This window comes from Sparus aurata, chromosome 19, assembly GCF_900880675.1.
Source record: "Sparus aurata chromosome 19, fSpaAur1.1, whole genome shotgun sequence".
Classification (NCBI taxonomy): Eukaryota; Metazoa; Chordata; class Actinopteri; order Spariformes; family Sparidae; genus Sparus; species Sparus aurata.
This window is the reverse complement of record NC_044205.1, coordinates 10,605,960-10,632,536: the sequence shown is the minus strand read 5'-3', so window position 1 is coordinate 10,632,536 and position 26,577 is coordinate 10,605,960. Positions and strand designations below refer to the sequence as shown.

General features: G+C 40.5%; 1 protein-coding gene and 1 pseudogene across 2 annotated transcripts; one reads left to right on the top strand and one right to left on the bottom strand.

The window, feature by feature from the left end:
- Window positions 1–144: 144 nt before the first annotated feature.
- LOC115569721 (leukocyte elastase inhibitor-like) lies at window positions 145–23,992 on the bottom strand (annotated as a pseudogene). Its single transcript, XR_003981617.1, has 16 exons — window positions 23,851–23,992; window positions 21,636–21,817; window positions 20,319–20,459; window positions 19,911–20,028; window positions 19,267–19,408; window positions 17,779–17,856; window positions 17,410–17,499; window positions 17,116–17,296; window positions 12,526–12,707; window positions 4,655–4,795; window positions 4,341–4,458; window positions 3,704–3,846; window positions 2,300–2,377; window positions 1,933–2,022; window positions 1,635–1,815; window positions 145–698 (listed from the first exon to the last, which is right to left on the bottom strand). The product of XR_003981617.1 is annotated as a leukocyte elastase inhibitor-like (transcript).
- LOC115569729 (uncharacterized) lies at window positions 6,910–12,212 on the top strand. The gene is made up of 3 exons (XM_030397794.1): window positions 6,910–7,126; window positions 10,917–11,199; window positions 11,387–12,212. Exons 1-3 carry the CDS (start codon window positions 7,020–7,022, stop codon window positions 11,741–11,743), a joined length of 747 nt encoding a protein of 248 aa, XP_030253654.1. The 5' UTR covers window positions 6,910–7,019; the 3' UTR covers window positions 11,744–12,212.
- Window positions 23,993–26,577: the final 2,585 nt, after the last annotated feature.

Sequence of the window (26,577 nt, the reverse complement as noted above, 5' to 3'; positions counted from 1 at the left end):
GCAGCTCTCAAGGAGCACAGGCAGACCTGAGCATTGCCTGCATTTAAATGTAAATAGTTACATTTAACTTTGTAAATTTTTTAAATGTATGCACAAATTTAGTTAACAACAATTTATATTTGCATTATAATTAAAAAAAAATGGTTTGTTGTAAATATGTTTATTTGTATGAAGTTGCAGCAAGTAGGGCCATACATGCATCATAGACATGAAGTAAACCATATCCTCAGGATGAGATTACGTGCAAAAGATCAAGAGTGCAAGAATGTCATGTTCAAGAAGGCACAGGATAAACACAGAATCACTCATGAGAAGTGATGCAGACAAGAAGCCAAAGTTCAGAAAATCAAACATCTTTCTGGTTTTGAAAATACAGGATGGAAACTCAGGGTGTGATAAGCTATAGGGAGCTCTAGAGTGGTGATGCTCTCAACATTCTTCTAGTGATACATACAGTGCTCACTCAGGGAAGCAGTATCGGCCAGCAAAGAGAATGCTCATGGAGGGGTTATGCCTGATGAAGAAGAGGAAGGGGTGGTCTGCAATGAAGGTGGGTGGAGGTACTAAATATAACGTGCCAGAGAGTAGTCTACACATAATTGCAGAAGCAGCAGCAGCCTCAGTTCCCTCTTCATTGACCTCCAGGAAGGCCTTGTGGACGACTTTTGACAGGACCAGCTCATTGGCGGGAGACATGCCTGTCAGCAGAAGAGATGGATTAAAGAATAATTAAAATAAATGTAATACCTGAGCTCACCCTACACCATAGAAACACAGAGCTCATTGATTTGGACGAACATCTATTCAATATTGACTAGGGGTGGGTAAAAATATCAATTCATCAATGCATTGCAATATCTTTTTTCCCAATTTAATATCGATTCATAAAATCCTCTGAATCGATTCAGGCAAGCAGCGGCCCCCGACCACCCGCTGTCCCTCACTGGACGCCTCACTGTCCCCACCTCCAGCAGCTGGAAGCGTCTCACCCTTGAGGGTCGGAGGGTGATACGCCACGGAAACACCGTCGGAGCTACGGAGCGGGTAGCCGATGTCTACTGCACCGCTCTTTGGGAGACTGTAAACTCCCAGCACAACACCTGTCTCACCCTGGCTGCTGTACCGTGGGCTCGCGGGTAGCACTCTCCTCCGGGGAGAGAGGGGGGTTCAGGGTCAACGTTTACCCCCTCGTGTCTAGCCGGACGGCGGAGGGACCGCGGTCATGTCTATGTTTATGTCAGACAAAAATGTACCATGCAGTCCCAGAAACAATGGGACTTTCTCAGCTTAACTATAGTTGCACTATTTTATAACTAAACACATCTAGTACCTTTGTTTACATTTCAATTCGAACTAGAGCTTCCTAGAGGAAGTTTAATTTAAGATGAATTTTTTTAAGATGATTTTTATCATTTTTTTATGATAAAAATTATTAACAGGTACTCTAATGACTAATTTATTACGACTTATTACTGAATCGATATCGAAGCATTTAAGTCAATATTGAATTGAATCGACATTGAATCGAATTGCGACCTAAAAAATCGAAATGGAATTGTGAGGTTCTTAACAATAACCAGCCCTATAATTGACCTCCTTTTACATTTTTATGAACATGTCTGATGTGCTCCTACCAGAGAAGTCACTCCTTGCGATATCAAAAGCATCCACCATGCCCATGCTGATCAGGACACTCTTCATGTCATAATTCTCCTCCATCTTGAACCGGGGCAGCCCCACCTCAACATCAGTTACATCCATCATGTCTGGACGAGTCCACTTCACAAAGTTCTCATAGGTGAGCTTCTTCTCCAGCTGGGGTGGACATAAAACCAATTATTAGTTTGTCTGTCTCTTGTGTGGTGTTTCTATGTGTGTGTGTGTGTGTCTGTGTGTGTGTTCGCGCAAGCAGGGGGCCGGGGGTGTTCCTACCTTTTCCAGACCTGTTGTACCTTCCTTCATGTCATTGGGTAGAAAGATGAGCATGCTGAGCTCCTTTCCTTCGTATGGCATCTCTAGGATCTGTTCAACAGGTTTAGAACATTACAGCAGATGTACAGCATATACTAGTCAACTGTTTGGTTATCTTTTGTTGCAAGATAAGCTAATGTATTGGATCACATGCAACGAAAATAAAACAAACCTTAAGTGATAGCTTCATGATTAAGGTAACTTTAAGTCACCTCATTAACAAAGGGAATATATGACTGGTTCAGTGATCCCAGTTGTTTGATGGACTGACAGAAATATTAACTGACATACTGCAGAGATGGATTCATTAACTGAATAGTTTCATCACCTGGCAGTTGGCTTCAGGGATGAAGGTAAAAGGGAACCGAGATGTCTGGTGCATCATCTTCACTGGTTTGGTTTCATCCTGAAATCAAACAGAAAAATAGAAAACTTAAAGAGAAACTTAACACCAGCTGAAGTCTTGTAGACAACAAAACGCACTTGTCACACAGTGGTGAGGTTTTGTCTCCTCTGGGTTTTTGTCTTGTGAATTTCCTGTTTTATTTTGAAAATCTAATTCCCCTCTCGTTTCAGGTCACTTGCCCTTCCTCATGTGTCCCTGGTCTGACGTCATCCCCGATCCCTGATTGTTTCCACCTGTTCCCCCCTCCCTCATGTGTTAAATAGTCTGCGTCTTCCTTTGTCTTGTGCCAGAGTGTTTGTGTTCGTCCTGCATCTCCAGCCCTTTCCTCAAGCCACAACTATGCCAAGATACTGTGTTTGTATTTCTGTTTTCTTGATCATCTTAAGTGAGTGACTTTTTGTTTGTAATTTTCTCAGTAAAGTGAAGTTTAAGTTTATAACCCTTTTGTTTGCCTCTGGTGGAGTGCCTCCTTTTGTTTTTAACTTTCATAGATATTGATAGAGTAGTTTTGTTTATAGCCCTTGTCAACCTCCGCTTTGGAGCGAATTTTTGTTGTAAGTTCTGTATTGCCTTAGTGCCAGAGTAGTTAAGTTGTCGTTGCCATTTTATTTTCCCTCCGCAGTGAGCAAATTTTGTTATTTTTTTCCTTTTTCTTTTGAGGTCTTTTGCCTCAGTCTTATGTTTTGTTTCATGTTCCTTGGTCAGCAGTTTAGAGATTGTGGTTTATAGCCTATTTCTTTAAGTCACGTTGCTTAAAAGAGTTCAAGTAAAGGAAATATATTTCGCAATAAAATTTGATTGAATTGCTTTAATTCTGAGTCCTATCTTCAGCCCAGGCCTTGACAGCACTCCAGCCATTTGCAAATCATCCAGTCAGTGAAAAATGGTGGTGAGCTGAAATGAAGAAAGGTGAACATTTAATCAAAAGCTAAGTACAGCTGACTTTGTAGGGTTGTGGTGAAACCTGGACTTACATTCATCAAGTGGTGAGTGAAAACCCTGTGATGGCACGGCCAGGTTGCCACACATCTTGCAGTGTGCAGGTTGCTAGTTGTTCACTTACAAGTTCCCATAACAACTTGAAAAGCTGACACAGTATGGAGGCTTGTTGTTGAGTTTGTTTTTCAGTGTTTCTGTTTTTTTTTTCTGTCTGATGCCCTAACAACAAATCACTTAATGCAGATTCAGTGTTTTGTTGACCGGTTCAAAGCTGACTAAATGGTATATGCTGCTATACAACAATTTTAAAACCCCACATTTTCTAACTTTAACTGATCTTTGTCAATCACTGTAGCCATATTGGATGTTTTCTTTGAGCAGTGTTACCTGGTTGATTCTGAACTGAGCATCACGTGTGTCGTATTCATCAAACTTCTCGTTCCAGTTGCCTTTCAAGTACATGGCATTGACCAGCACCAGCCTGGTCATGTTGTCCAACACACCCTGGGCCAGTAAATCCTTAATTTTACCTGAAGGATAAAATGATATCATATATGATATGATTTCACTCAACTGAAGCATGTAATGTGTTGAAAAAGGTTCCATCAACTGCAATGTTTCCCTGACACAGAATGTAGTTCAATCATATTTTTGACACAAAGATTTCTTTTGCATTTACAGGACAATTTAAATTAATACCAAGAAAAGTTGATGAAATTAGTCTCCACCCTTCAACTCTGCCCACTCTCGGGCTGTCATCATGAAAACTTTTAAACTCTTGGCACTGAAATAGCATGCAAGTTTACATGTTAATGTAAAGTTTCAGCAGTCTGGAGATCTAGCTTTTATTTCTGCATTCTAAAATGAGACTGACATAAGTGAGTGTGCTTAACATTAATATGGTGCTCCTCCTGTTATAGATCAGTTTACAATGTTTGACCGGTGTTATAATTGCATTAGATGAAGGAGACATGAGTGTCTACTAACATACTGATAAGTGTGTATGTTAGTGTGTATGAACCACCTTGTGTCTTCTCCTCCACCCAGCTGTTTATGTTGAGCCTTGCCACCTCAAAGCTCTTTATGAAGTCAACAGACTCCAGCTCTGCGTTGTAGTGCTTCCTGGTGCCTCCTAAGAAATGCTGGAACCATCAACAACACATTTACTGATTGTGATCACACAAAACAATAACATATACTATATCTATACTGGCCTGCTGCCCACTCCCTCATTCATCATTCCTTGTGCTCAAATATTCTTGTTTGTGTATCTCATTCACTTCAGCATACAAATATGTTAACACAACCACATCTACTCCTGAAGATAAACACACACACCTCAACAAACTGGTAGGACTGCTCCCCGTACAGTCTGTTGGCCACACTGAGGGCATACGGAGCGTCTGCCTTGTTGAGTTCACCCAGCAGCTGCTCAAAACTGCTGTGGACATCGTCCTGAACATCACGGGTTTTCAGGCACTGTTGATGAAGAAGACAAGTGTTAAATAGATTAACTGAGAAAGAAACACAGCAGTCTGTTATAAACAGTTTATTAGACCAGTGTGGTGATCATTTTGCCTATTAACAGGTGAGACTACAATACTAGCAAGGATTTATCTGTGCGTTGTTGACTTTGGTGCTCCATGTTATGCATTTGTATACACTATGTTGAAGGATAGTGAGCCATTCAAGTCACTCACGTAAGATACCTATAGGGACATTTCACCCTAAAATCAAAAATACGGATTTTTTCCTCTTATCTGTTGTGCTATTCATCCATCTAGATTGTTTGTGATTTGCAGAGTATTGGAGATATTGGCCTGTCTTCTCTTGAATATAATGGAACTCTCATTTGTCTCATATCACATTAACAATAAATATAGCTTAGTATAGTAAATTGCTGAGAGTTATCTTAAAGGGATATTCTGGTGTAAATTTGAAACTGTGTTAGACTCCCTCTCGAGAGATAAAGTTTGCAGACCGTTGCTGAAGTTTGGTGCTGTTCTGAGCATTATTTGTGGCTTTTTGATGGTGGATAAATGGTTTACTGCTAGCTAAATGTAATGGATAAATGTTTTAAATATATGGCAATGGATCAAATAAAAAGGCAGGATATCATTGGTTCAGACAAGGCTACTTCGAGACATTTTAGTTGAAAAGCTGAATATATTTTTAGATTACCTTATTCTATCAACTCAACTGTAAAAGGCTCCATTGGATTGCCAGTGTTTTGGTTTTCAGCCAAGATTCTTGTGTTCTTATGCGTAATATTTTTTTACTCCTCTTAATGAGACCCTTTTTGTTTGTTTTTCTGTTCTTTAAAAGTAACAGTGTTTGCACATTGCTAAATGTTAATCATAGTTAGCCGGAAGTTAAATGTCAAATTCTTGGGAATCCCAATGTCATCGCTGACCCGCACATTTCTCATTCCCATCAACAGACTGTGGTATTTGACGACCAGCTGGTTAATGAACAAGTTATAAGAAAACATTTCACACAACTGGACTTTCTGGAAACTGGCTGCTATAAAAATCCTCACAGCAGCCATACGTTACTGTCACTTCTGATCTCTTTCATGCGTGGACAATCACACACCTACCCTTACTCACAAAAAAACGATGTTATTATCATAGTCAAACTGAACTTGGTGTAACCATTGATGTTACAGTTTTTGCCCGTTGCTTGAACACTATAGACCCATGCTTAGACTAAAGTAACACAACTTGAAGCTTTTACCGTACCTCAAACACAAGTACCCATACCTTAAACAAAAGCGCTGCTTTGCACTCTAGTTGCAATTCTGCAACACACTTACTCCTTTATGCAACACACTTGGTCCTGCATACTACACTCTATTTCATACATAAGACACTTCGTTCAAAAATGAAATCTCAGGGTACCATTTGGAAAACACATGTATCCAAAATACAAAACACATCGGGTAATTGCAACCACTCAAATACACACCTGAAGCCACTTACTTGCTAAACTGAACACCAATCAGCCAGCTACAAAAAGCCCTCAGTTTAGCAATTTCAAGAACTTTGCAAGCATGGATGGAGGGAGAGCGAGAGAAAGAGGAAGAGGAGGAGGACATGGTCATGGTCGAAGAGGCCATGCACGGACCCCTATATCTGATGATATAAGAGCAACTTTGGTGGCCCATGTCATCAACCATGGCCTGACTATGAGGGAAGCTGGGCAGAGAGTCCACCCACATCTAAGCCGCTTCACAGTGGCATCTGTAATAAGAACATTCCGACTGGAAAACAGGTATGTCTTCACCTCTCTACCTTCTACTCTATTCAGATGGTATTTACAACACTGTACTACAGTATACAGGGTTCGTACGGGTGCTTGAAATTCGTGAAAGTGCTTGAATTTCAATATTGTATTTTCAAGGCCTAAAAAGTGCTTGGATTTTAGTTTAAGTGCTTGAAAGTGCTTGACATTATAACTCTGTCTTTCACAAAATTGAGATGGACTGGATAGTTTGCTTATTACAAGGAGAAATAAAATCGGTAAGAAAACCGTATGTGGAGATGTTTTCTCCTGGGCTCCGCTGAGCCTCTCTGCTCCTCTCTGCGACCTGCCAGTCTGTGTGTAGCCCCGCCCCTCTTAGAAGAGCGACAGTAGGAGATGACAAAATGCTGGGAGGCTGCTGTGTTAACGAGCATTGGCTTGAAAATTATAAGTACAAACAATGGTTATGACGAGGACCGAATCAAAGAGTGGCGTCATGCAAAGTCTGCAAAAAAGATGTGCAGATGTGTGCAGTGGGAGAGTCTGCGCTCTAAAGTCACATGACATGTAAGTGAAGACTTTTTGAGTAACTTAGGCCAACGCTGCATGTTAACACTTTGTTTATGCTAACCGCTAACGTTAGCTAAACCATAACAAGCTAAGGAATAATTAGCGAACCATTAATCACGTTACGTGACCTCGTTAAGTTAGCACCTGACTGTCTGTGTATGCAGTCTATGGCCTGTGTGTGTGTATCGTCACACATGCAGCCTGGTAGCTGAGAAGAAGGTGGAATTTGATGCAATTTGGACTGATGACCCGTTCAATATTAATAAACTTTGATGAATAAGCGAACAGCTCTCTATGCAGCACAGAGCATCTCTCCTCTGCTGACAGTCAGTCAGCAGACGAGTCACTCACACTGGTGAACAGCAGAGCTAAAGTGCCAGAGTCAGTAACTGACTGTTCAGTTTGTCTCTGTGACGTCACACCAGGCACTGACGTCAGTCAGAGCTTGAAGTGTGACAAGGAAATGTTCACTTTTCTCCACTTCTCATTCCTTACTTCTAATAAAGTAAATTAGATGGCAAGCCAAGACTTCTTACAGATAGGAGACACATTTTGACAGTGTTGGGCAAGTTACTCCAAACACCTAATGCATTATTTATTACTTGTTACTGTAATTTCAGTAACTTTATTACATTGTGATATTACTGTATTCTAATTGTAAGGCATTACACTACTATTGCATTACTTTTAAGTTACTTTCACAACATATACAACCACTAACACTGAAAACAACAGTTTTTGAAAGGGCTGGCCACACTGAACATGATAAACATGAATTGCAGTGTTAAAATTGAAACATTTGGGGTGCAGTACCTGTTTCATGAGAATATTTACATTGAAAAATCAGTATGTGTCATAACTTTTTGTATGTCAACACCTTGATCGTTATTAACGTAAGGGAAAGCATCTTCTAAAAGCTTATGTCCTCTAGATGTGATTAAACATGCATGATGCATGGACATGTCCCACCTTCCTCTATATATCAGTGACAGTACATATTCTTAGAATGCATCTACATTGTATTGAAATTTTTTGAAACACACACATTGATTTCCAGTGTAGCCTAAATCTGTTCATGGGGCAGAAAGTGGTCGTACATCTCAAAATGGTCGATGTTAACACTCAAATTCAGTTTGGGCAGACCTTTCAAAAACAGGGGGGAGCCTACATTGTAAGGCCCTTTAGCTAATGTTTATTGTGTTTAACAGAAGTTTTTGTATGTTTTATCTGGATACAAACTGATGTAACACAGACTGACATTATGTCGCTATATTTATATTACAGTCAGTAGCCCAACAGCACCAACCTGTTGAGGCAATAATAGCTTACCTTGTCATTGCTAGCCTGGACGGGGATCTTGCTCACAATTTTTATAAAAGACGGAGAATCCACTGTTGAAAGTGGCAGCATGTCTTTGACAACATACTCTGCCACCAGTCTCCTCACTTCTTGAGATTTAAGCATCGTAGTACAGGAGAATGTTTTTTTCTCCGCTCTCATCCTCAGTTTGCTTTCTTTTGGTCACTAGCTTAATGTTAGTGTGACACCGCTCTAGATGTTTCGTTAAATGACTTGTGCTATTTTGTGAGGTAAAGAGATCTTTTGGTTTTGCACACAAAATGCACTTAACTATAATGTTCTTCACATCCTTCCAGTCATCTTCTCCTCGATCAATAGTTCTCTAGCATTATATGCATTATAACACGTGTTACTGAGATTTGTACTGAGTAAAATATTACCTTTTTTTGTTTTTGTAATGCCTTACATTACTGTGTTACAGCAAAAAGTAATGCATTACAGTAATTGCATTACTTTTGTAACGCGTTACTCCCAACACTGCATTCTGAAACATAAAAATCTATGTCAAAAAAGAAAATTACAGGGTGCTCTCAGTCTCTCATTGTCTCGGTGCGAGTGTTCCTGAAGAACGCCAAGTGGCTTCCCTTTTTTTTGAATAATACTTTGTGTTCTCCTTTAATTTCTAAACTTCTTGCTATTATGAAACATGATTTTAGATGTTCGCAGCATAATACAATGTACAAAAATGAGTGTATATATTCCTGTAGATATGTATTTTACCCCAGCAATAAGGTACTGGAAACATTTGAAAATGACCCTTAAAAGTGCTTGAAAAGTGCTTGAATTTGACCTTGAAAAATGTGTAAGAACCCTGAGTATATCACATTACCACATCACGTGTACAGGGTATTGCAGGGCAGTGTTGGGAAAGTTCACTTTCTGCATAAACTAGTTCAAAGTTCAGCTCACAAACTTTAAAATGATCTAGTTCAGTTCATAGTTCATGATTAAAAATTTTGAACTGAGTTCACAGTTCCAAAAATGTACTAGTTCACAGTTCTTTTTTTTTTCAACATGTTGATGCGAGCTATTATTTTTCAAAATTATTGCCACAGCTCATATAGAACCACAGACAGCTATTATTTTATCAGTTTTAACACTGAAACTGTAGCTCTCCAATATTCTGCAAAACCAGGTTGTCCAGCTGTGGCTGGGTGATGAAGACAACAGAGCCGCTACTGTACACCGTTAATGTGATTTGGGTGGTAGAGGATTTTTGGCTCGCCGTTGCTGTGTCTTTTGATTTTTTATTCACTTGCACATACCTTGAAAGGCAAGCCGGGTGCTTTAGTTCAATGTGCCGTTTCAGGTTTGTGGTACAGGATAGAGTACAAATTAAAATTTTAAAATAAAATTATAAATAATGAGTAAACAAATCATTTAAAAAAAGAAGAAGAAAGGGAAAAATAAAATAATAGTTCAGACAGTGGCTTCAGGGAAAAACTTTTCATGATAACTCAGTAAGGTATTACTTTTTTTGTTATTTAACAAAATCAGAGATTTAAGCAAAGAGCTCAGTTCCAGGAGAAAAGGAGAAAATTTAGGTAGTGATTTTGCAAATTTTGTTTTGTTTGTGAATAAAACATTTTGCATAGGAGTTCATCATGTGTTCAAGAGCATTATCTTCTGGGTTAACATAGCAAATAACATGTCTAAGGGTAAGAGAATGGACAGAGAGCAGCATAAAAAAATGAGATTCAACAACATCACTCCAAAACTTTTTAGATATATCACAATAAAAAAACAGATGTGAAGCCTTCATTTGTTTTTGTCTCCATGCTTAGCACATTGATGACGCATGCGGCGGTGCGACTCTGTGGAGGCTGGTGTTGCCAGTGTTATGTCTGTTCAGGACGAATTAATCTGTGTTCGTTTGGTAATGTCTCACTGCATGTTTGGTATGCAGCTGTTTCTGTCTGAACTAGTTAAGTTTCGTTTTGATCGAAAGTAAAGCGAGTTGCACAAACCTCTCGTCCAGCGTCCTTTTTATACACAACAGCCAGATTGGGTGTTTTTTCGCTACATACTAAGGCCTGTTCACGGTGTGTTTTAGTCGGTTTTCGCCTGGAAGGCTCGATGGAAATCTGGCACTGTCTTGAACGAAGTTAAACTGTGAGAACGCGCCGTTGACAAACGACAGAATGAACGCGTTCACAATAACGTTCATCAGGCAGAATACAGTACGTTCAGTTCACGTTCGCCCAAAATATGAACGAGTTCATGAACAATCGTTCACTGAACGTGTTCAGGCACAACACTGTTGCAGGGTGCTAATGCTCCTTTTGCAGCCAAAGTGGTAGTTTTTGTGAAACATACCATGATTACTTATGTTGAGATGTTTCAGTACAGTGGATGATACAGTATATACAGTAAAGTTTTGTAAGAAAAAGAAGCAAACCGATGACAATTTGTGGTTGTATTTCTCTAGAATGACTAGAAGACCTTCTGGGGGAGGACGCCAACGCCTGTTCACACAACAGCAGGAACTTGCCGTTGTGGACCTAGTGAGGGCAGACAATGCCATCCGTCTCCACCAGCTACGACAGAAAATACTTGCAGACAGGCAAGTGTTCAACAACATAAACCATGTGAGCATCACCACCATCAGACGCACCTTGGGAAAACACAACATCACCATGAAGCAGCTCTACAGGGTCCCATTTGAGAGGAACAGTGTCAGGGTCAAAGGACTTCGACGTGAATATATACAGGTAAGTGTAACTGTACTTTACATTTACAATACAGTATTGGTGAAATTCAGTAGCAGCTGAATTTGTACCATATCAGTACCACATGGATCCATTCGGAGAGCTACACAGGTACCTGTGTGATGGGGTGGGGGTTCTGTATGTGTAGCACTGTAGTAATATGTTTTTTTTGTTTGTTTTTTTGTTACAGAGAATCTTGGCCATGGATGGAGCTGCACAGCCTCATGAATTCATTTTCATTGATGAAGCTGGATTCGACCTGAGGAAAACAAGACGATGGGGTTGTAATGTAATTGGCCAAAGGGCAATTGTGCACGTCCCGGGGAAGCGCGGGGGAAATATCACATTGTGTGCCGCCATAAGCCTTCGAGGGCTTCTGCATCATCATGCAAAACTAGGTCCATACAATAGCCAACATATACTCACATTTCTAGATGCTCTCCATAATAAAGTTGTACAGAACAGACCAGATCAGCCCAGGTTTGTGGTGGTATGGGATAATGTTGATCCTGATCCAGGCCTGGCTCACCAACCACAATCAATTTGAAGTGGTATACTTGCCCCCTTACTCACCATTTTTAAACCCTATAGAGGAATTCTTTTCGGCTTGGAGATGGCGTGTATATGACCGCCAACCACATGCCTCTTCTGCAGGCAATGGAACAGGCCTGTGGCGACATTCAGGTGACAGCAATCCATTGATGGTTTCGACATGCAAGGGGATATTTTCCCCGGTGCCTAGTGGGAGAAGACATTGCTTGCAATGTCGAGGTCCTGTGGCCAGACCCCAACAGACCGCGGGATCCATGAGCCCACGTATGCACAATTGCCATGACTTTCTGTGTTTACAGTATAGTGTTTTTTTTTCTATTATCATTATTATTATTTTATTTTTTTTTGCTTTGTCTGAATTCATGTTCCTGCAATGTACAATATTGAGTAGGCCTATTTGGTTTTTTTTGGTTGTTTGAAAATGTGCCTCCTGAAAATGTGCCTTATGAATAAACAGTGAAAATCAAAGACTGCAGTGTTTTCTATAAAGTAGACTAGTGTGTTCCCCCTGATCTGAAAGTGTATGCATATGATGCAAGTATGTGTCATTTTGTCATCAGAGTTGCATTTTGACAAAGGATTGTTAGGTTTTGATAGCAGAGTTCAGGTTTTGATAGTAGAGTTTCAAGTTGAAACACACAGATGTGAACGGTATTTTTTGCCAGTGTTGTGTCATGTTTACTTGTGTGTAGAGTTTTGGCACAATGAGCAAAGTTTTGCAAAATGTGTTCAAGCAACAGGCAAAAACTGTAATGTGTGTGTGTGTGTGTGTTGTACCTCTGACATCTGTGCCGCTGTGTTGCCTCTGGCCCCCATCATCACCATAGCCAGGGCTGAAGAGATGCTGAAAGGGGAGTAGAAGACATTTGCCGTCGTGTCGTTATCACTCAGCTTTTTGAGCAAAGCCAGAACGAAGGTGGTGTTGGCCACGCATAGAGGGGTTGGTGATGCCATTGTGCCTGTAAAGAAGGGAGGACGGAGCACTTATTATATACAACATTAACTATTCTTAAATTTAAACTTTTAATAGCATATTTATTCCTTTATCTGATCACAGTCTCACTCTCTTTGAGCCAACTCCACTGAACACCTTTTTTCTTTTACACTATATTAGATTGTCTCTGAATATTAATACACGACATATGATACATTAAAACCATTTTTAACACTTAAGATTCAGTCTTTAGTTCAGCAAACATTAAATAGACCAAAGAGGGCAAACCTAATAATATATTTTCTAACACAACCTGCTCACCTACCCTATACTCATTGGCAATAACCAGTGTTGGGAAAGTTCACTTTGTACATGAACTAGTTCAAAGTTCAGTTCACAGATTTTAAAATGAACAAGTTCATAGTTCTTTTTTTTTTCAATATGTTGCTGCGAGCTATTATTTTTCTAAATTATTGCCACAGACCATATAGAACCACAGACAGCAATAATCGTGAGGTTCTAAACCAAAAATTGTTCAGAACCTCACAACTCAATTCGATTTCGATTTTTTAGGCCGCTATTCGATTCAATATTGATTTAAATGCTTCGATATTGATTCGGTAATAAATAGTAATAAACAAATAATTCATTAGGGTACCTGTTGATAATTTTTAAATTAAAAAAAGTAATCTTAAATTGTAAATCTTTCCTCTAGGAAGTTCTAGTTCTAAATTTAAACAAAGGCACACGATGTGTTTGGATATAAAATAGTGCAACCATAGTTAAGCTGAGAAACCGCGGTCCCTAAACGTTGACACTGACGCCCCTCTCCCCGGAGGAGAGTGCTACCTGCGGGCGCACGGTGCAGCAGCCAGGGTGAGACCGGCTGCGCTGGGAGTTTACAGTCACACATAGAGCGGTGCGTCAGACATCGGCTACCAGCCTCCGCAGCTCCGACGGTGTTTCGGCGGCGCATCGCCCTCCGACCCTCGAGCGAGGTCGCAGGTGAGGCGCGTCCAGCTGCTGGAGGCGGTGACAGAGAGGCGTCCGGCGAGGGACAGCGGGTGGTCGGGGGCCGCTGCTTGCCTGAATCGATTCAGAGGATTTTCTGAATCGATATTAAATTGGGAACAATATATTGCAATGCATTGATGAATTGATATTTTTACCCACCTCTACGGCAGAGTCTGAGGCAGTACTGCTGCCTTCATTTGTTTTTGCCTCCATGCTTCGCATTATGATGACACATAGTGCGGTGCGACTCTGTGGTGGCTGCTGTTGCCAGATTGGGTGACTTTCCGCTACATATTAAGACCTGTTTACGGGGTGTTTTAGCCGCTTTTCGCCTGGAAGGCTCGATGGAAACCTGCCACTCTCTTCAACGAAGTAAAACTTTGCGAGAGCGCCGTTCACAAACGCCAGAATGAACGCGTTCACAATAACGTTCATCAGGCAGAAATACAGTACGTTCAGTTCACGTTCGCCCAAAATATGAACAAGTTCATGAACGATCGTTCACTGAACGCGTTCAGGCACAACACTGGCTATAACAAAGTAAGACAGTGGCTGTTATCGATGGTCATTTAGGATTGTATTGAAATGACCTGCATCACAGATTGTAAATATATTCACTTATACTTACAGACACTTCAGAGCTCAGGAGTCTTTCGGTCGCTTCTGTTGGAAGCATCAGTTTGATTATTTCCGTGCCGACACGCCACGAAAATCTTGTGATGAGCTTCTGTGTTCTCCTATGACATTGTACGGAAGCCGAGCGGATACAACTACTTTTTACTCGCAATCTTGTAAAGCCAACGCCCACTCTGTAGTTTATAGGCTACATTAGTAACAAATAAAAACAAAGTTGTCCTGCCTGCAAAGCGTCAAAATGTCCAAAGACCGTTATCAAGCTCGCAGGAATTTTAATAATGTAACTTCCTCGTTGATAGAAGATTAGAAGTATATCCTAATGAAAGGACCTTGTAATTCTAAGTGTTGCACTACTGCCACCTTTTGAATAATCAAACTTTGCCCTTGTTCTATATTTTAAATTTGCCCTGAGAGTCATGTTCACATTAGCAAGCTGACCCAGCGTCCTCTACCTCGTCTGCTTCCACCACACAATATGCTCTTTATTCCTGCTCCATTTAACCCTGATCTTTTCATTCCTCCCATCATGTCCTTCCTCTCTACGATATATTTACTGCAATCAACAAACATGTTGGTTGGAATGGTTGGATGCTTCCCTATGATGTGAAGTGTACCATTAAGGTTACTGTGTCCTATTCCTAATCTGGTCATAATTGTCTTCTGTTGTATTTTGAATGGAATATAAATGTCTTCCACTCATCTCTTGATCCCAGTGTTGCTGCCACTCTTTATTGATTTCCTTTCATACAATGCCCTTTCCTTCTGATTTTGAAAGATTAATATGTTTGTCTCAGTTCCATTTTTCCACAGGTTGTTGGCTAAATGTTTGGTTAAACATTAACAACGTATGATATAGACTTCTCAGAGATCATCAGCATTTCAAGTAGCGGCAACACTTCCACAACGACTGATCCAACTGAATCCATTTCCACACGTAACCAGATCAGAGAAAATGTCAAGAAAAGGAATAGTTTAAAAGAAAAACGGTCAAATAGTATTTCCAAACCACTCACATATTCTACATTAACTAAATGCATGATAGCAATTTTACAGTTTGTTTGATTGTAGTTTTAATAACCCTTAAGGACATATCCTTCTGACAATGTGATTTTATCACATTATCTTTTTTGGTTAACTGAAAATATAAAGAATAAAAAGTGCAGACAATCTTGCACCCATCACATGTTCATATGGTATGAAATCACAGTCAACATCTGTGCTGGTGGTTGAAACAACAGGTATAATAGACATGTAATAAAGGCAAATTCTCACAAAGGGTGTAAAGTATAAGATAAGACATACCACAATTTAATGATATAGTTACAGTAGGGTAGGGTATGAAGGTGCAGCAAATAGGGTCATACATGCATCATAGACATGAAGTAAACCATATCCTCAGGATGAGATTATGTGCAAAAGATCAAGAGTGCAAGAATGTTATGTTCAAGAAGGCACAGGATAAACACAGAATCACTCATGAGAAGTGATGCAGACAAGAAGCCAAAGTTCAGAAAATCAAACATCTTTCTGGTTTTGAAAATACAGGATGGAAACTCAGGGTGTGATTAGCTATAGGGAGCTCTAGAGTGGTGATGCTCTGGACATTCTTCTAGTGATACATACAGTGCTCACTCAGGGGAGCAGTATCGGCCAGCAAAGAGAATGCTCATGGAGGGGTTATGCCTGATGAAGAAGAGGAAGGGGTGGTCTGCGATGAAGGTGGGTGGAGGTACTAAATATCTAATAGCAGAGAGTCGTCTACACATAATTGCAGTGGCAGCGGCAGCCTCAGTTCCCTCTTCATTGACCTCTAGGAAGGCCTTGTGGACGACTTTTGACAGGACCAGCTCATTAGCAGGAGACATGCCTGTCAGCAGAAGAGATGGACTAAAGAACAATTTAAAGAAATATAATGCCTGGGCTCACCCTACATAGAAACACAGAGCTCATTGATTTGGACGAACATCTATTCAATATTGACTAGGGGTGGGTAAAAATATCAATCAATGCATTGCAATACCTTTTTTCCCAATTTAATATCGATTCATAAAATCCTCTGAATTGATTCAGGCAAGCAGCGGCCCCTGACCACCCGCTGTCCCTCGGGGACCTCTCAGTCCCCGCCTCCAGCAGCTGGAAGCGTCTCACCCGCGACCTCGCTTGAGGGTCGGAGGGTGATGCGCCGCGGAAACACCGTTGGAGCTGCGGAGGCGGGTAGCCAATGTCTGACGCACCGCTCTTTTGGGAGACTGTAAACTCCAAGCACAACACCTGTCTCACCCTGGCTGCTGCACCGTGCGCCCGCGGGTAGCACTCTCCTCCGGGGAGAGAGGGGGGTTCAGGGTCAACGTTTACCCCCTCGTGTCTAGCCGGAGGGCGGAGGGACCGCGGTCATGTCTATGTTTATGTCAGACAAAAATGTACCATGCAGTCCCAGAAACAATGGGACTTTCTCAGCTTAACTATAGTTGCGCTATTTTATAACTAAACACATCGAGTACCTTTGTTTACATTTCAATTCGAACTAGAGCTTCCTAGAGGAAGTTTAATTTAAGATGAATTTTTTTAATAAAAAAATTAACAGGTACTCTAATGACTTATTTGTTTATTATGACTTATTACTGAATCGATATCGAAGCATTTAAGTCAATATTGAATTGAATCGATATTGAATCGAATTGCGACCTAAAGAATCGAAATCGAATCATGAGGTTCTTAACAATACCCAGCTCTAATACTGACCTCCTTTTACATTTTTATGAACATGTCTGATGTGCTCCTACCAGAGAAGTCACTCCTTGCGATATCAAAAGCATCCACCATGCCCATGCTGATCAGGACACTCTTCATGTCATAATTCTCCTCCATCTTGAACCGGGGCAGCCCCACCTTAACATTAGTTACATCCATCATGTCTGGACAAGTCCACTTCACAAAGTTCTCATAGGTAAGCTGCTTTTCCAGCTGGGGTGGACATAAAACCAATTATTAGTTTGTCTGTCTCTTGTGTGGTGTTTCTATGTATGTGTGTGTCTGTGTGTGTGTTCGCGCAAGCAGGGGGCCGGGGGTGTTCCTACCTTTTCCAGACCTGTTGTACCTTCCTTCATGTCACTGGGTAGAAAGATGAGCATGCTGAGCTCCTTTCCTTCGTATGGCATCTCTAGGATCTGTTCAACAGGTTTAGAACATTACAGCAGATGTACAGCATATACTAGTCAACTGTTTGGTTATCTTTTGTTTTAAGATGAGCTAATGTATTGGATCACATGCAACAAAAAAATCCCCCAAACCTTAAGTGATAGCTTCATGATTAAGGTAACTTTAAGTCACCTCATCAACAAAGGGAATATATGACTGGTTCAATGATCCCAGTTGTTTGATGGACTGACAGAAATATTAACTGACATACTGCAGTAATGGATTCATTAACTGAACAGCTTCATCACCTGGCAGTTGGCTTCAGGGATGAAGGTAAAAGGGAACCAAGATGTCTGGTGCATCATCTTCACTGGTTTGGTTTTATTCTGAAATCAGACAGAAAAATAGAAAAACTTAAAGAGAAACTTAACACCAGCTGAAGTCTTGTAGACAACAAAACGCACTCCAGCCATTTGCAAATTATCCAGTCAGTGAGAAATGGTGCAGAGCTGAAATAAAGAAATGAAGAAAGGTGAACATTTAATCAAAAGCTAAGACCCAGGTGACTTTGTAGGGTTGTGGTGAAACCTGGACTTACATTCATCAAGTGGTGAGTGAAAACCCTGTAATGGCACGGCCAGGTTGCCACACATCTTGCAGTGTGCAGGTTGATAGTTGTTCACTAACAAGTTCCCATAACTGTCAGGCGTGTTCGTTTGTTTGAGAGGTGAAAGTAGACAGACCAATAGAGAAGACAGAGCACGATGTACTGTTAACTATTCAAGAAGAAGAATTGTATCATTAAGCAAAAAGCTTGATCAAGGACTTTCTCTGTTTGAAAAATGTCAGGCAGCAGAGCCCTAAGCAGCAACGCTGTTAACTGCAACCAGTCACCCAGAAAAAGATGCAGAATTTCAGCATGTAATACATTATATATTGCTGTCACAATGTATGTGTTGAATTGTCATTGGTCAATCAGATAGATAGGATGAATACTATTATTGGACAGTCAAGTAAAAAAGGTGGGGAGAAACCGTGGTTTAGACTTTAGCCTTCCCATCGGTGGTGCACAAACTCGTCCCAGTTTCTCAGCACACGAGCCATGATTCCTGAAGACGTCACCCTGTTGAAGAAAACAAAATGTTCCTGGCCTCAACTGCCTGTTCCCCGCTATCTGCCTTTGTTTATGGTGCCTTCACTGTCGCATACGCACAAGGGATTTGGGAGGTGATATCGCTGGCCTTCGAGGCCTCCTCATGTGTGAAAGTGTTAGTGAAAGTGTTCTGTCCGCTTCTGACCATCTCATTAGTCAGCAGGAAATGTGCAACTCTTAATAATGTGAGATAACAGGAAAAGATGGGAAAAGACAATCTATATGTGTCACAGTGTTGCAGACGTCACAATTTAATGAGCAATGAATGATGTGCGTGTAGTTTCATAAGTAGTGTGTTTGTTAAGGGGAGTCACGGGCAGTATTTAGTAGGCCGGGGTCACAGGGGTCATAGTGGTCGGTGGGGCATAATGAAAATGTATAAATCCTAACATAACAACTTGAAAAGCTGACACAGTGTGGAGGCTTGCTGTTGAGTTTGTTTTTCAGTGTTTCTGTTTTTTTTCTGTCTGATGCACTAACTACAAATCACTTAATGCAGATTCAGTGTTTTGTTGACCGGTTCAAAGCTGACTAAATGGTATATGCTGCTGTACAACAATTTTAAAACCCCACATTTTCTAACTTTAACTGATCTTTGTCAATCACTGTAGCCATATTGGATGTTTTCTTTGAGCTATGTTACCTGGTTGATTCTGAACTGAGCATCACGTGTGTCGTATTCCTTAAAATTCTCGTTCCAGTTGCCTTTCAAGTACATGGCATTGACCAGCACCAGCCTGGTCATGTTGTCCAACACACCCGGGCCAGTAAATCCTTAATTTTACCTGAGGAATAAAATGATATCATATATGATATGATTTCACTCAACTGAAGCATGTAATGTGTTGAAAAAAGGGTCCATCAACTACAATCTTTCCCTGACACAGAATGTAGTTCAATCATATTTTTGACACAAAAAGATATTTCTTTTGCATTTACAGGACAATTTAAATTAATACCAAGAAAAGTTGATGAAATTAGTCTCCACCCTTCGACTCTGCCCACTCTCGGGCCGTCATCATGAAAACGTTTAAACTCTTGGCACTGAAATAGCATGCAAGTTTACATGTTAATGTAAAGTTTTAGCAGTCTGGAGATCTAGCTTTTATTTCTGCATTCTAAAATGAGACTGACATAAGTGAGTGTGCTTAACATTAATATGGTGCTCCTCCAGTTAAAGATCAGTTTACAATGTTTGACTGATGTTATAATAATTGCATTAGATGAAGGAGACATGAGTGTCTATTAACATACTGATGAGTGTGTATGTTAATGTGTATGAACCACCTTGTGTCTTCTCCTCCACCCAGCTGTTTATGTTGAGCCTTGCTGCCTCAAAGCTCTTTTTGAAGTCAACAGACTCCAGCTCTGCGTTGTAGTGCTTCCTGGTGCCTCTTAAGAAATGCTGGAACCATCAACAACACATTTACTGATTGTGATCACACAAAACAATAATATAATTCATAAGCTGGTTAGTTTACTTAGTAAGTGGAGTTAAAGGCCATCACAGCTAGAATATTTTCACAACCACTACTTTCCTTGCTTCTATACTGGCCTGCTGCCCACTCCCTCATTCATCATTCCTTCCGCTCAAATATTCTTGTTTGTGTATCTCATTCACTCCAGCGTGCAAATATGTTAACACAACCAGACCTACTCCTGAAGATACATACACACATGCTGAAATACACACACCTCAACAAACTGGTAGGACTGCTCCCCGTACAGTCTGTTGGCAACACTGAGGGCATACGGAGCGTCTGCCTTGTTGAGTTCACCCAGCAGCTGCTCAAAACTGCTGTGGACATCGTCCTGGACATCACGGGTTTTCAGGCACTGTGGATGAAGAGGACAAGTGTTAAATAGATGCACTGAGAAAGAAACACAGCAGTCTGTTATAAACAGTTTATTAGACCAGTGTGGTGATCATTTTGCCTATTAACAGATGAGACTACAAAACTAGCAAGGTTTTCTTTGTAGTTTGTTGACTTCGGTGCTCCATGCTATGCATCTATATACACTATGTTGAAGGATAGTGAGTCACTCAAGTCACTCACATAAGATACCTAAAGGGACATTTCACCCTAAAATCAAAAATACAGATTTCTTCCTCTTACCTGTTGTGCTATTCATCCATCTAGATTGTTTGTGATTTGCAGAGTATTGGAGATATCGGCCTCTCTTCTCTTGAATATAATGGAACTCTCATTTGTCTCATATCACATTAACAATATATATAGCTTAGGCAATACTGTACAATTCTAGTTGACAGTAAGTTAAAAAATAAAGTAGGTAGTACATTGGTAAGAGTTATCTTAAGAGAGCCTAGTGGCTAAATGGTTTACTGCTAGCTAAATGTGATGGATAAATGGTTGAAATATATGGCAATGGATCAAATAAAAAAGGCAGGATATCATTGGTTTAGACAAGGCTACTTCAATGAGAAATTTTAGTTGAAAAGCTGAATGTATTTTTTTTGTATGTATAATGTATTACCTTATTCAATCAACTCAACTGTAAAAGGCTCCATTTGGATTGCCAGTGTATTGGTTTTCAGCCAAGATTCTTGTGTTCTTATGTGTAATATTTTTTAAGTCCTCTTAATGAGACCCTTTTTGTTTGTTTTTCTGTTCTTTGAAAGTAACAGTGTATGCACTGTTATCGCTGACCCGCACATTTCTGATTCCCATCAACAGACTGTGGTATTTGATGACCAGCTGGTTAATGAACAAGTTCTAAGACAGCAGTTCACACAGCTGGACTTTCTGGAAACTGGCTGCTATAAAATCCTCACAGCAGCCATACGTTACTGTCACTTCTGATCTCTTTCATGCGTGGACAATCACACACCTACCCTTACTCACAAAGACATGCAGTCATGCATCATTTGTGCACCAGGTGGACAGCCATTATACCATCTTAAACAGAAAAAAAGATTATGTTATTATCATAATCAAACTGAACTTGGTGTAGCCATCAACGTTAATGTGTGTGTGTGTGTGTGTGTTGTACCTCAGACATCTGTGCAGCTGTGTTGCCTCTGGCCCCCATCATCACCATAGCCAGGGCTGAAGAGATGCTGAAAGGAGAGTAGAAGACATTTGCCATCGTGTCGTCCTCACTCAGCTTTTTGAGCAAAGCCAGAGCGAAGGTGGTGTTGGCCACGCATAGAGGGGTTGGTGATACCATTGTGCCTGTAAAGAAGGGACGGGCGGAGTACATTTTATCACATAAATAATATTAACTATTCTTAAATTTCAACTTTATCCCTTAATCTGATCACCATCTCACTCTCTCTTTGTGCCAACTCCACTGAAAATGGAGTTTCTATATTAGATTGTCTCTGAATATTAATACACGACATATGATACATTAAAACCATTTCTTAACACTTAAGATTCAGTCTTTAGTTCATTAAACATTAAATAGACCAAAGAGGGCAAACATGATATATTTTCTAACACAACCTGCTCACCTACCCTAAACTTATTGGCAATAACCAGTGTTGAGAAAGTTCACTTTGTACATGAACTAGTTCAAAGTTCAGTTCACAAATTTCAAAATGAACTAGTTCAGTTCATAGTTCATAATTCAAAATTGTATACTAAGTTCACAGTTCCAAAAATGAGCTAGCTCATAGTTCTTTTTTTTTTCCAATATGTTGCTGCGAGCTATTATTTTTTATAAATTATTGCCACAGACCATATAGAACCACGGACAGCAAGTATCGTGAGGTTCTGAACAATTTTTTGTTCAATTCGATTTGTGATTTTTTAGGTCGCTCTTCGATTCAATATTGATTTAAATGCTTTGATATTGATTCAGTAGTAATAAACAAATAATTCATTAGAGAACCTGTTGATAATTTTCAAATTCAAAAAAGTCATCTTAAATTGTAAATCGCGGTCCCTCCGCCCTCCAGCTACACACGAGAGGGTAAAACGTTATCAATGAACCCCTCTCTCTCCCCGGAGGAGAGCGCCACCCTCGGGCGCACGGTGCAGCGACTGTAATAAAGTAGCCTATAATCTTATTTATTTATGTAATCACACGGAGGCACGTCTGGATTGCAATAACTTCTGTGTTTACGTCGTGTTTCTTCCTCTATGAAACTCCCATCAGGTTAACCACAACACAACACTGGTAACATACTCCCTCTAGTGGTAGGAGTCATATATGCACAATACAACACAGCAGCCAGGGTGAGACAGGTGTTGTGCTGGGAGTTTACAGTCTCCCAAAGAGCGGTGCGTCAGACATCGGCTACCCGCCGACGGTGTTTCCGCGGCACATCACCCTCCGACCCTCGAGCGAGCTGGAGGCGGGGACCGAGAGGCGTCCGGCGAGGGACAGCGGGTGGTCGGGGGCCGCTGCTTGCCTGAATCGATTCAGAGGATTTTCTGAATCGATATTAAATTGGGAAAAATATATTGCAATGCATTGATGAATTGATATTTTTACCCACCTCTAAGGCAGAGTCTGAGGTAGTGCTGCTGCAATCATTTGTTTTTGCCTCCATGCTTCGCATTTTGATGACACACATCACATATTATATACATATTAAGACCTGTTTACGGGGTGTTTTAGCCGCGTTTCGCCTGGAAGCCTCGATGGAAACCAGCCACTCTCTTGAACGAAGTAAAACATTGCGAGAGCGCCGTTCACAAACGCCAGATAACGTTCATCAGGCAGAAATACAGTACGTTCAGTTCACGTTCGCCCAAAATATGAACAAGTTCATGAATGGCCCCCCAAAGGTAGCTTCCCTAGCCTCCTCTGTACCTCAGGTCTCGCTGCCCGGCCATGTCTCTGTAGTGACAGCTAGTGTTTGTGTAGGTGTGAGTCTGTGTGTCTGTGTGTCAGCGTGGCTGTGTGTGTATGTGTGAATGTGTGTATGAACGTATACATATTTGTGTATGTCTCTGTGCATGACTGTGGGGGTGGGAGGGTTGGGTTCTTTTAACTTTCTTCTCCTGATTTTATTTGATGTTTCTCTTTTTCTGTACATCTCTGTAAGGCACTTTGCGATACTTTTCTGTATGAAAAGCGCCATATAAATAAAGGTTGATTTGATTTGATTTGATGAATGATCGTTCACTGAACGCGTTCATGCACAACACTGGCTATAACAAAGTAAAATAGTGGCTGTTATCGATGGTCATTTAGGATTGTATTGAAATGACCCGCATCACAGATTGTAAATATATTCACTTAAACATATACTTACAGACACTTCAGAGCTCAGGAATCTTTAGGTCGCTTCTGCTGGAAGCATCAGTTTGATTATTTCCGTGCCGACACGCCCCGAAAATCTTGTGATGAGCTTCTGTGTTCTCCTGTATCATTGTACGGAAGCCGGGCGGATACAACTAGTTTTTACTCGCTATCTTGTAAGGCCAACGCCCACTCTGTAGTTTATAGGCTACATTAGTAACAAACAAAAACAAAGTTGTCCTTCCTGCAAAGCGTCAAAATGTCCAAAGACCGTTATCAAGCTTCCAGGAATTTTAATAATGTAACTTCCACGTTGATCGTCACAGTCTTACTGTTTTATTGTTCATTGTGAGATACAGTCCTTCCAAGGCAGCGCTGAGGAGTCTGTGAGGATATCTTTGTCTGTATTAATGACTTGAGAACTGCTGAAAAAAGGTTTTGTCTGGATAGGTTTCTTAACTCCTGGTTTCATCTTCATTTGACAAAAGTCAACTTATTATCAATAAGAAGTGGGTGCAGATACTATACACACTGTAGAAGTATATCCTAATGAAAGGACCTTGCAATTCTAAGTGTTGCACTACTGCCACCTTTTGAATAATCAAACTTTGCCCTTGTTCTATATTTTAAATTTGCCCTGAGAGTCATGTTCACATTAGCAAGCTGACCCAGTGTCCTCTACCTCGTCTGCTTCCACCACACAATATGCTCTTTATTCCTGCTCCATTTAACCCTGATCTTTTCATTCCTCCCATCATGTCCTTCCTCTCTACGATATATTTACTGCAATTAACAAACACATGTTGATTGGAATGGTTGGATGCTTCCCTATAATGTGAAGTGTACCATTAAGGTTACTGTGTCCTATTGCTAATCTGGTCATAATTGTCTTCTGTTGTATTTTGAATGGAATATAAATGTCTTCCACTCATCTCTTGATCTCAGTGTTGCTGCTACTCTTTATTGATTTCCTTTCATACAATGCCCTTTCCTTCTGATTTTGAAAGATTAATATGTTCGTCTCTGTTTTTTCATTTTTCCACAGGTTGTTGGCTAAATGTTTGTGTGATGGGGAAACTAGTGTTTCCTCATGTTAATCAGGCTGCTGGATCTTGAACACACCCTGGTGTTCAGGCAAACTCCTCTGCCCAACCCCTTCCTGATTAGTCTGAGGGCATTTAAGGCACCTGTGGCCTCATTGCTGTCTTTGTCTCTCCCTGGTTATTGTGTGGGCTCCTCTGTCTGAGCTGCTCTCTCCTTCCTGCCTGGTCGTACTGGTGTCTGCATCAATTAGTGAATGACGGTATGTTGTTAAAAGCTGATGCATGAGGTGCCTGTGAAATGGTCCTAACAATCTTGAATTCTTCTTTTATAGTTTGCCTCCAATGTTGTGGATGCTCATTGATGAGCGTGGGTTAGCCCATACACCTTTTAATAAAGGTATGTAATTTAATTAAGCAGGATAATAAATGTCACTTGCTTTAGTACTAACTCAACCTTTTCTGAATTTATAGGTCATTATCAGCTGCTGTTTTGCTTTACTTTAGTGTTGCCTTCATTGATTGGTTTTTGTTGTACATTTTAGGCTGGACCTACTGGTGTGTTTTTTAATTGTTTGTAGTAATATTTCTTTTTGCCCTTTTTTTCCTTTTTAGTGGCATGGGTCAGCTTATAGAGGAGGCTAGGCACATTAGAGTGGTTCCCTCACTGTTTGTAGTGTTAAAGTTCACCGGGACACAGTTTGCAGTGATGCACAGTTTGGAGTGATTGACGATTGCTGTGAGCACACGTGGTGGGTAAGTTGTTGCACTCCTGGAACACCTCCTTAAGTAGGCTGCCTCCCTTTAGCTGGCTTCTGTCCACTCTTTTGTTTTTTTGGAATGTGTTTCAAAAAGACACCATTTTACCGTGTTTACAAAAAGACTACTTAAAATAAAATTGTTATATTTTCATAATTTGATTTGTTTTCCCTGAGTTATTAACCCCCGTTTCCGCAGATTATCATCTATTCCCGATTTTACTTCAATTAATAAATTTTTCTTTTAATTTGAAAGCACGTCTCTGTCTTATCTCAGTCAAACGAACTTGTGTTGTCCAATATGTAATTGAGGTCTTGTCAGATTCTATAAGATATTTCCTGGGGTGAAATTCCCCAGGTGGTGTTGTCAGGCAGTCAGATTTTGGTGGCCTCCCACCTACACGCTCACCTCGCCACATTTGGTTAAACATTAACAACGTATGATATAGACTTCTCAGAGATGATCAGCATTTCAAGTAGCAGCAACACTTCCACAACGACTGATCCAACTGAATCCTATTCCAAAAGGAATAGTTTAAAAGAAAAAGGGTCAAATAGTATTTGCAAACCACTCAAATATTCTACATTATTTCTGTCTGTCTGTCTATCTATCTATCTATCTATCTATCTATCTATCTATCTCAGGCCGAGAAGGAGGGGCACCCACATCCTGAAACCACTCAGAGACAACACATACAAACACACACAGAGGCAGAGCTCGGCGACGGCCGTAACAATAACCCTAAAGGCCATATCCTTCTGACAATGTGATTTGATCACATCTTTTTTGGTTAACTGAATATATAAAGGATGAAAAGTGCAGAGTATCTTGCACCCATCACATGTTCATGTGGTATAAAATCACAGTCACAACATCTGTGCTGGTGGTTGAAAAAACAGGTATACTAGACATGTAATAAAGGCAACTTCTCACAAAGGGTG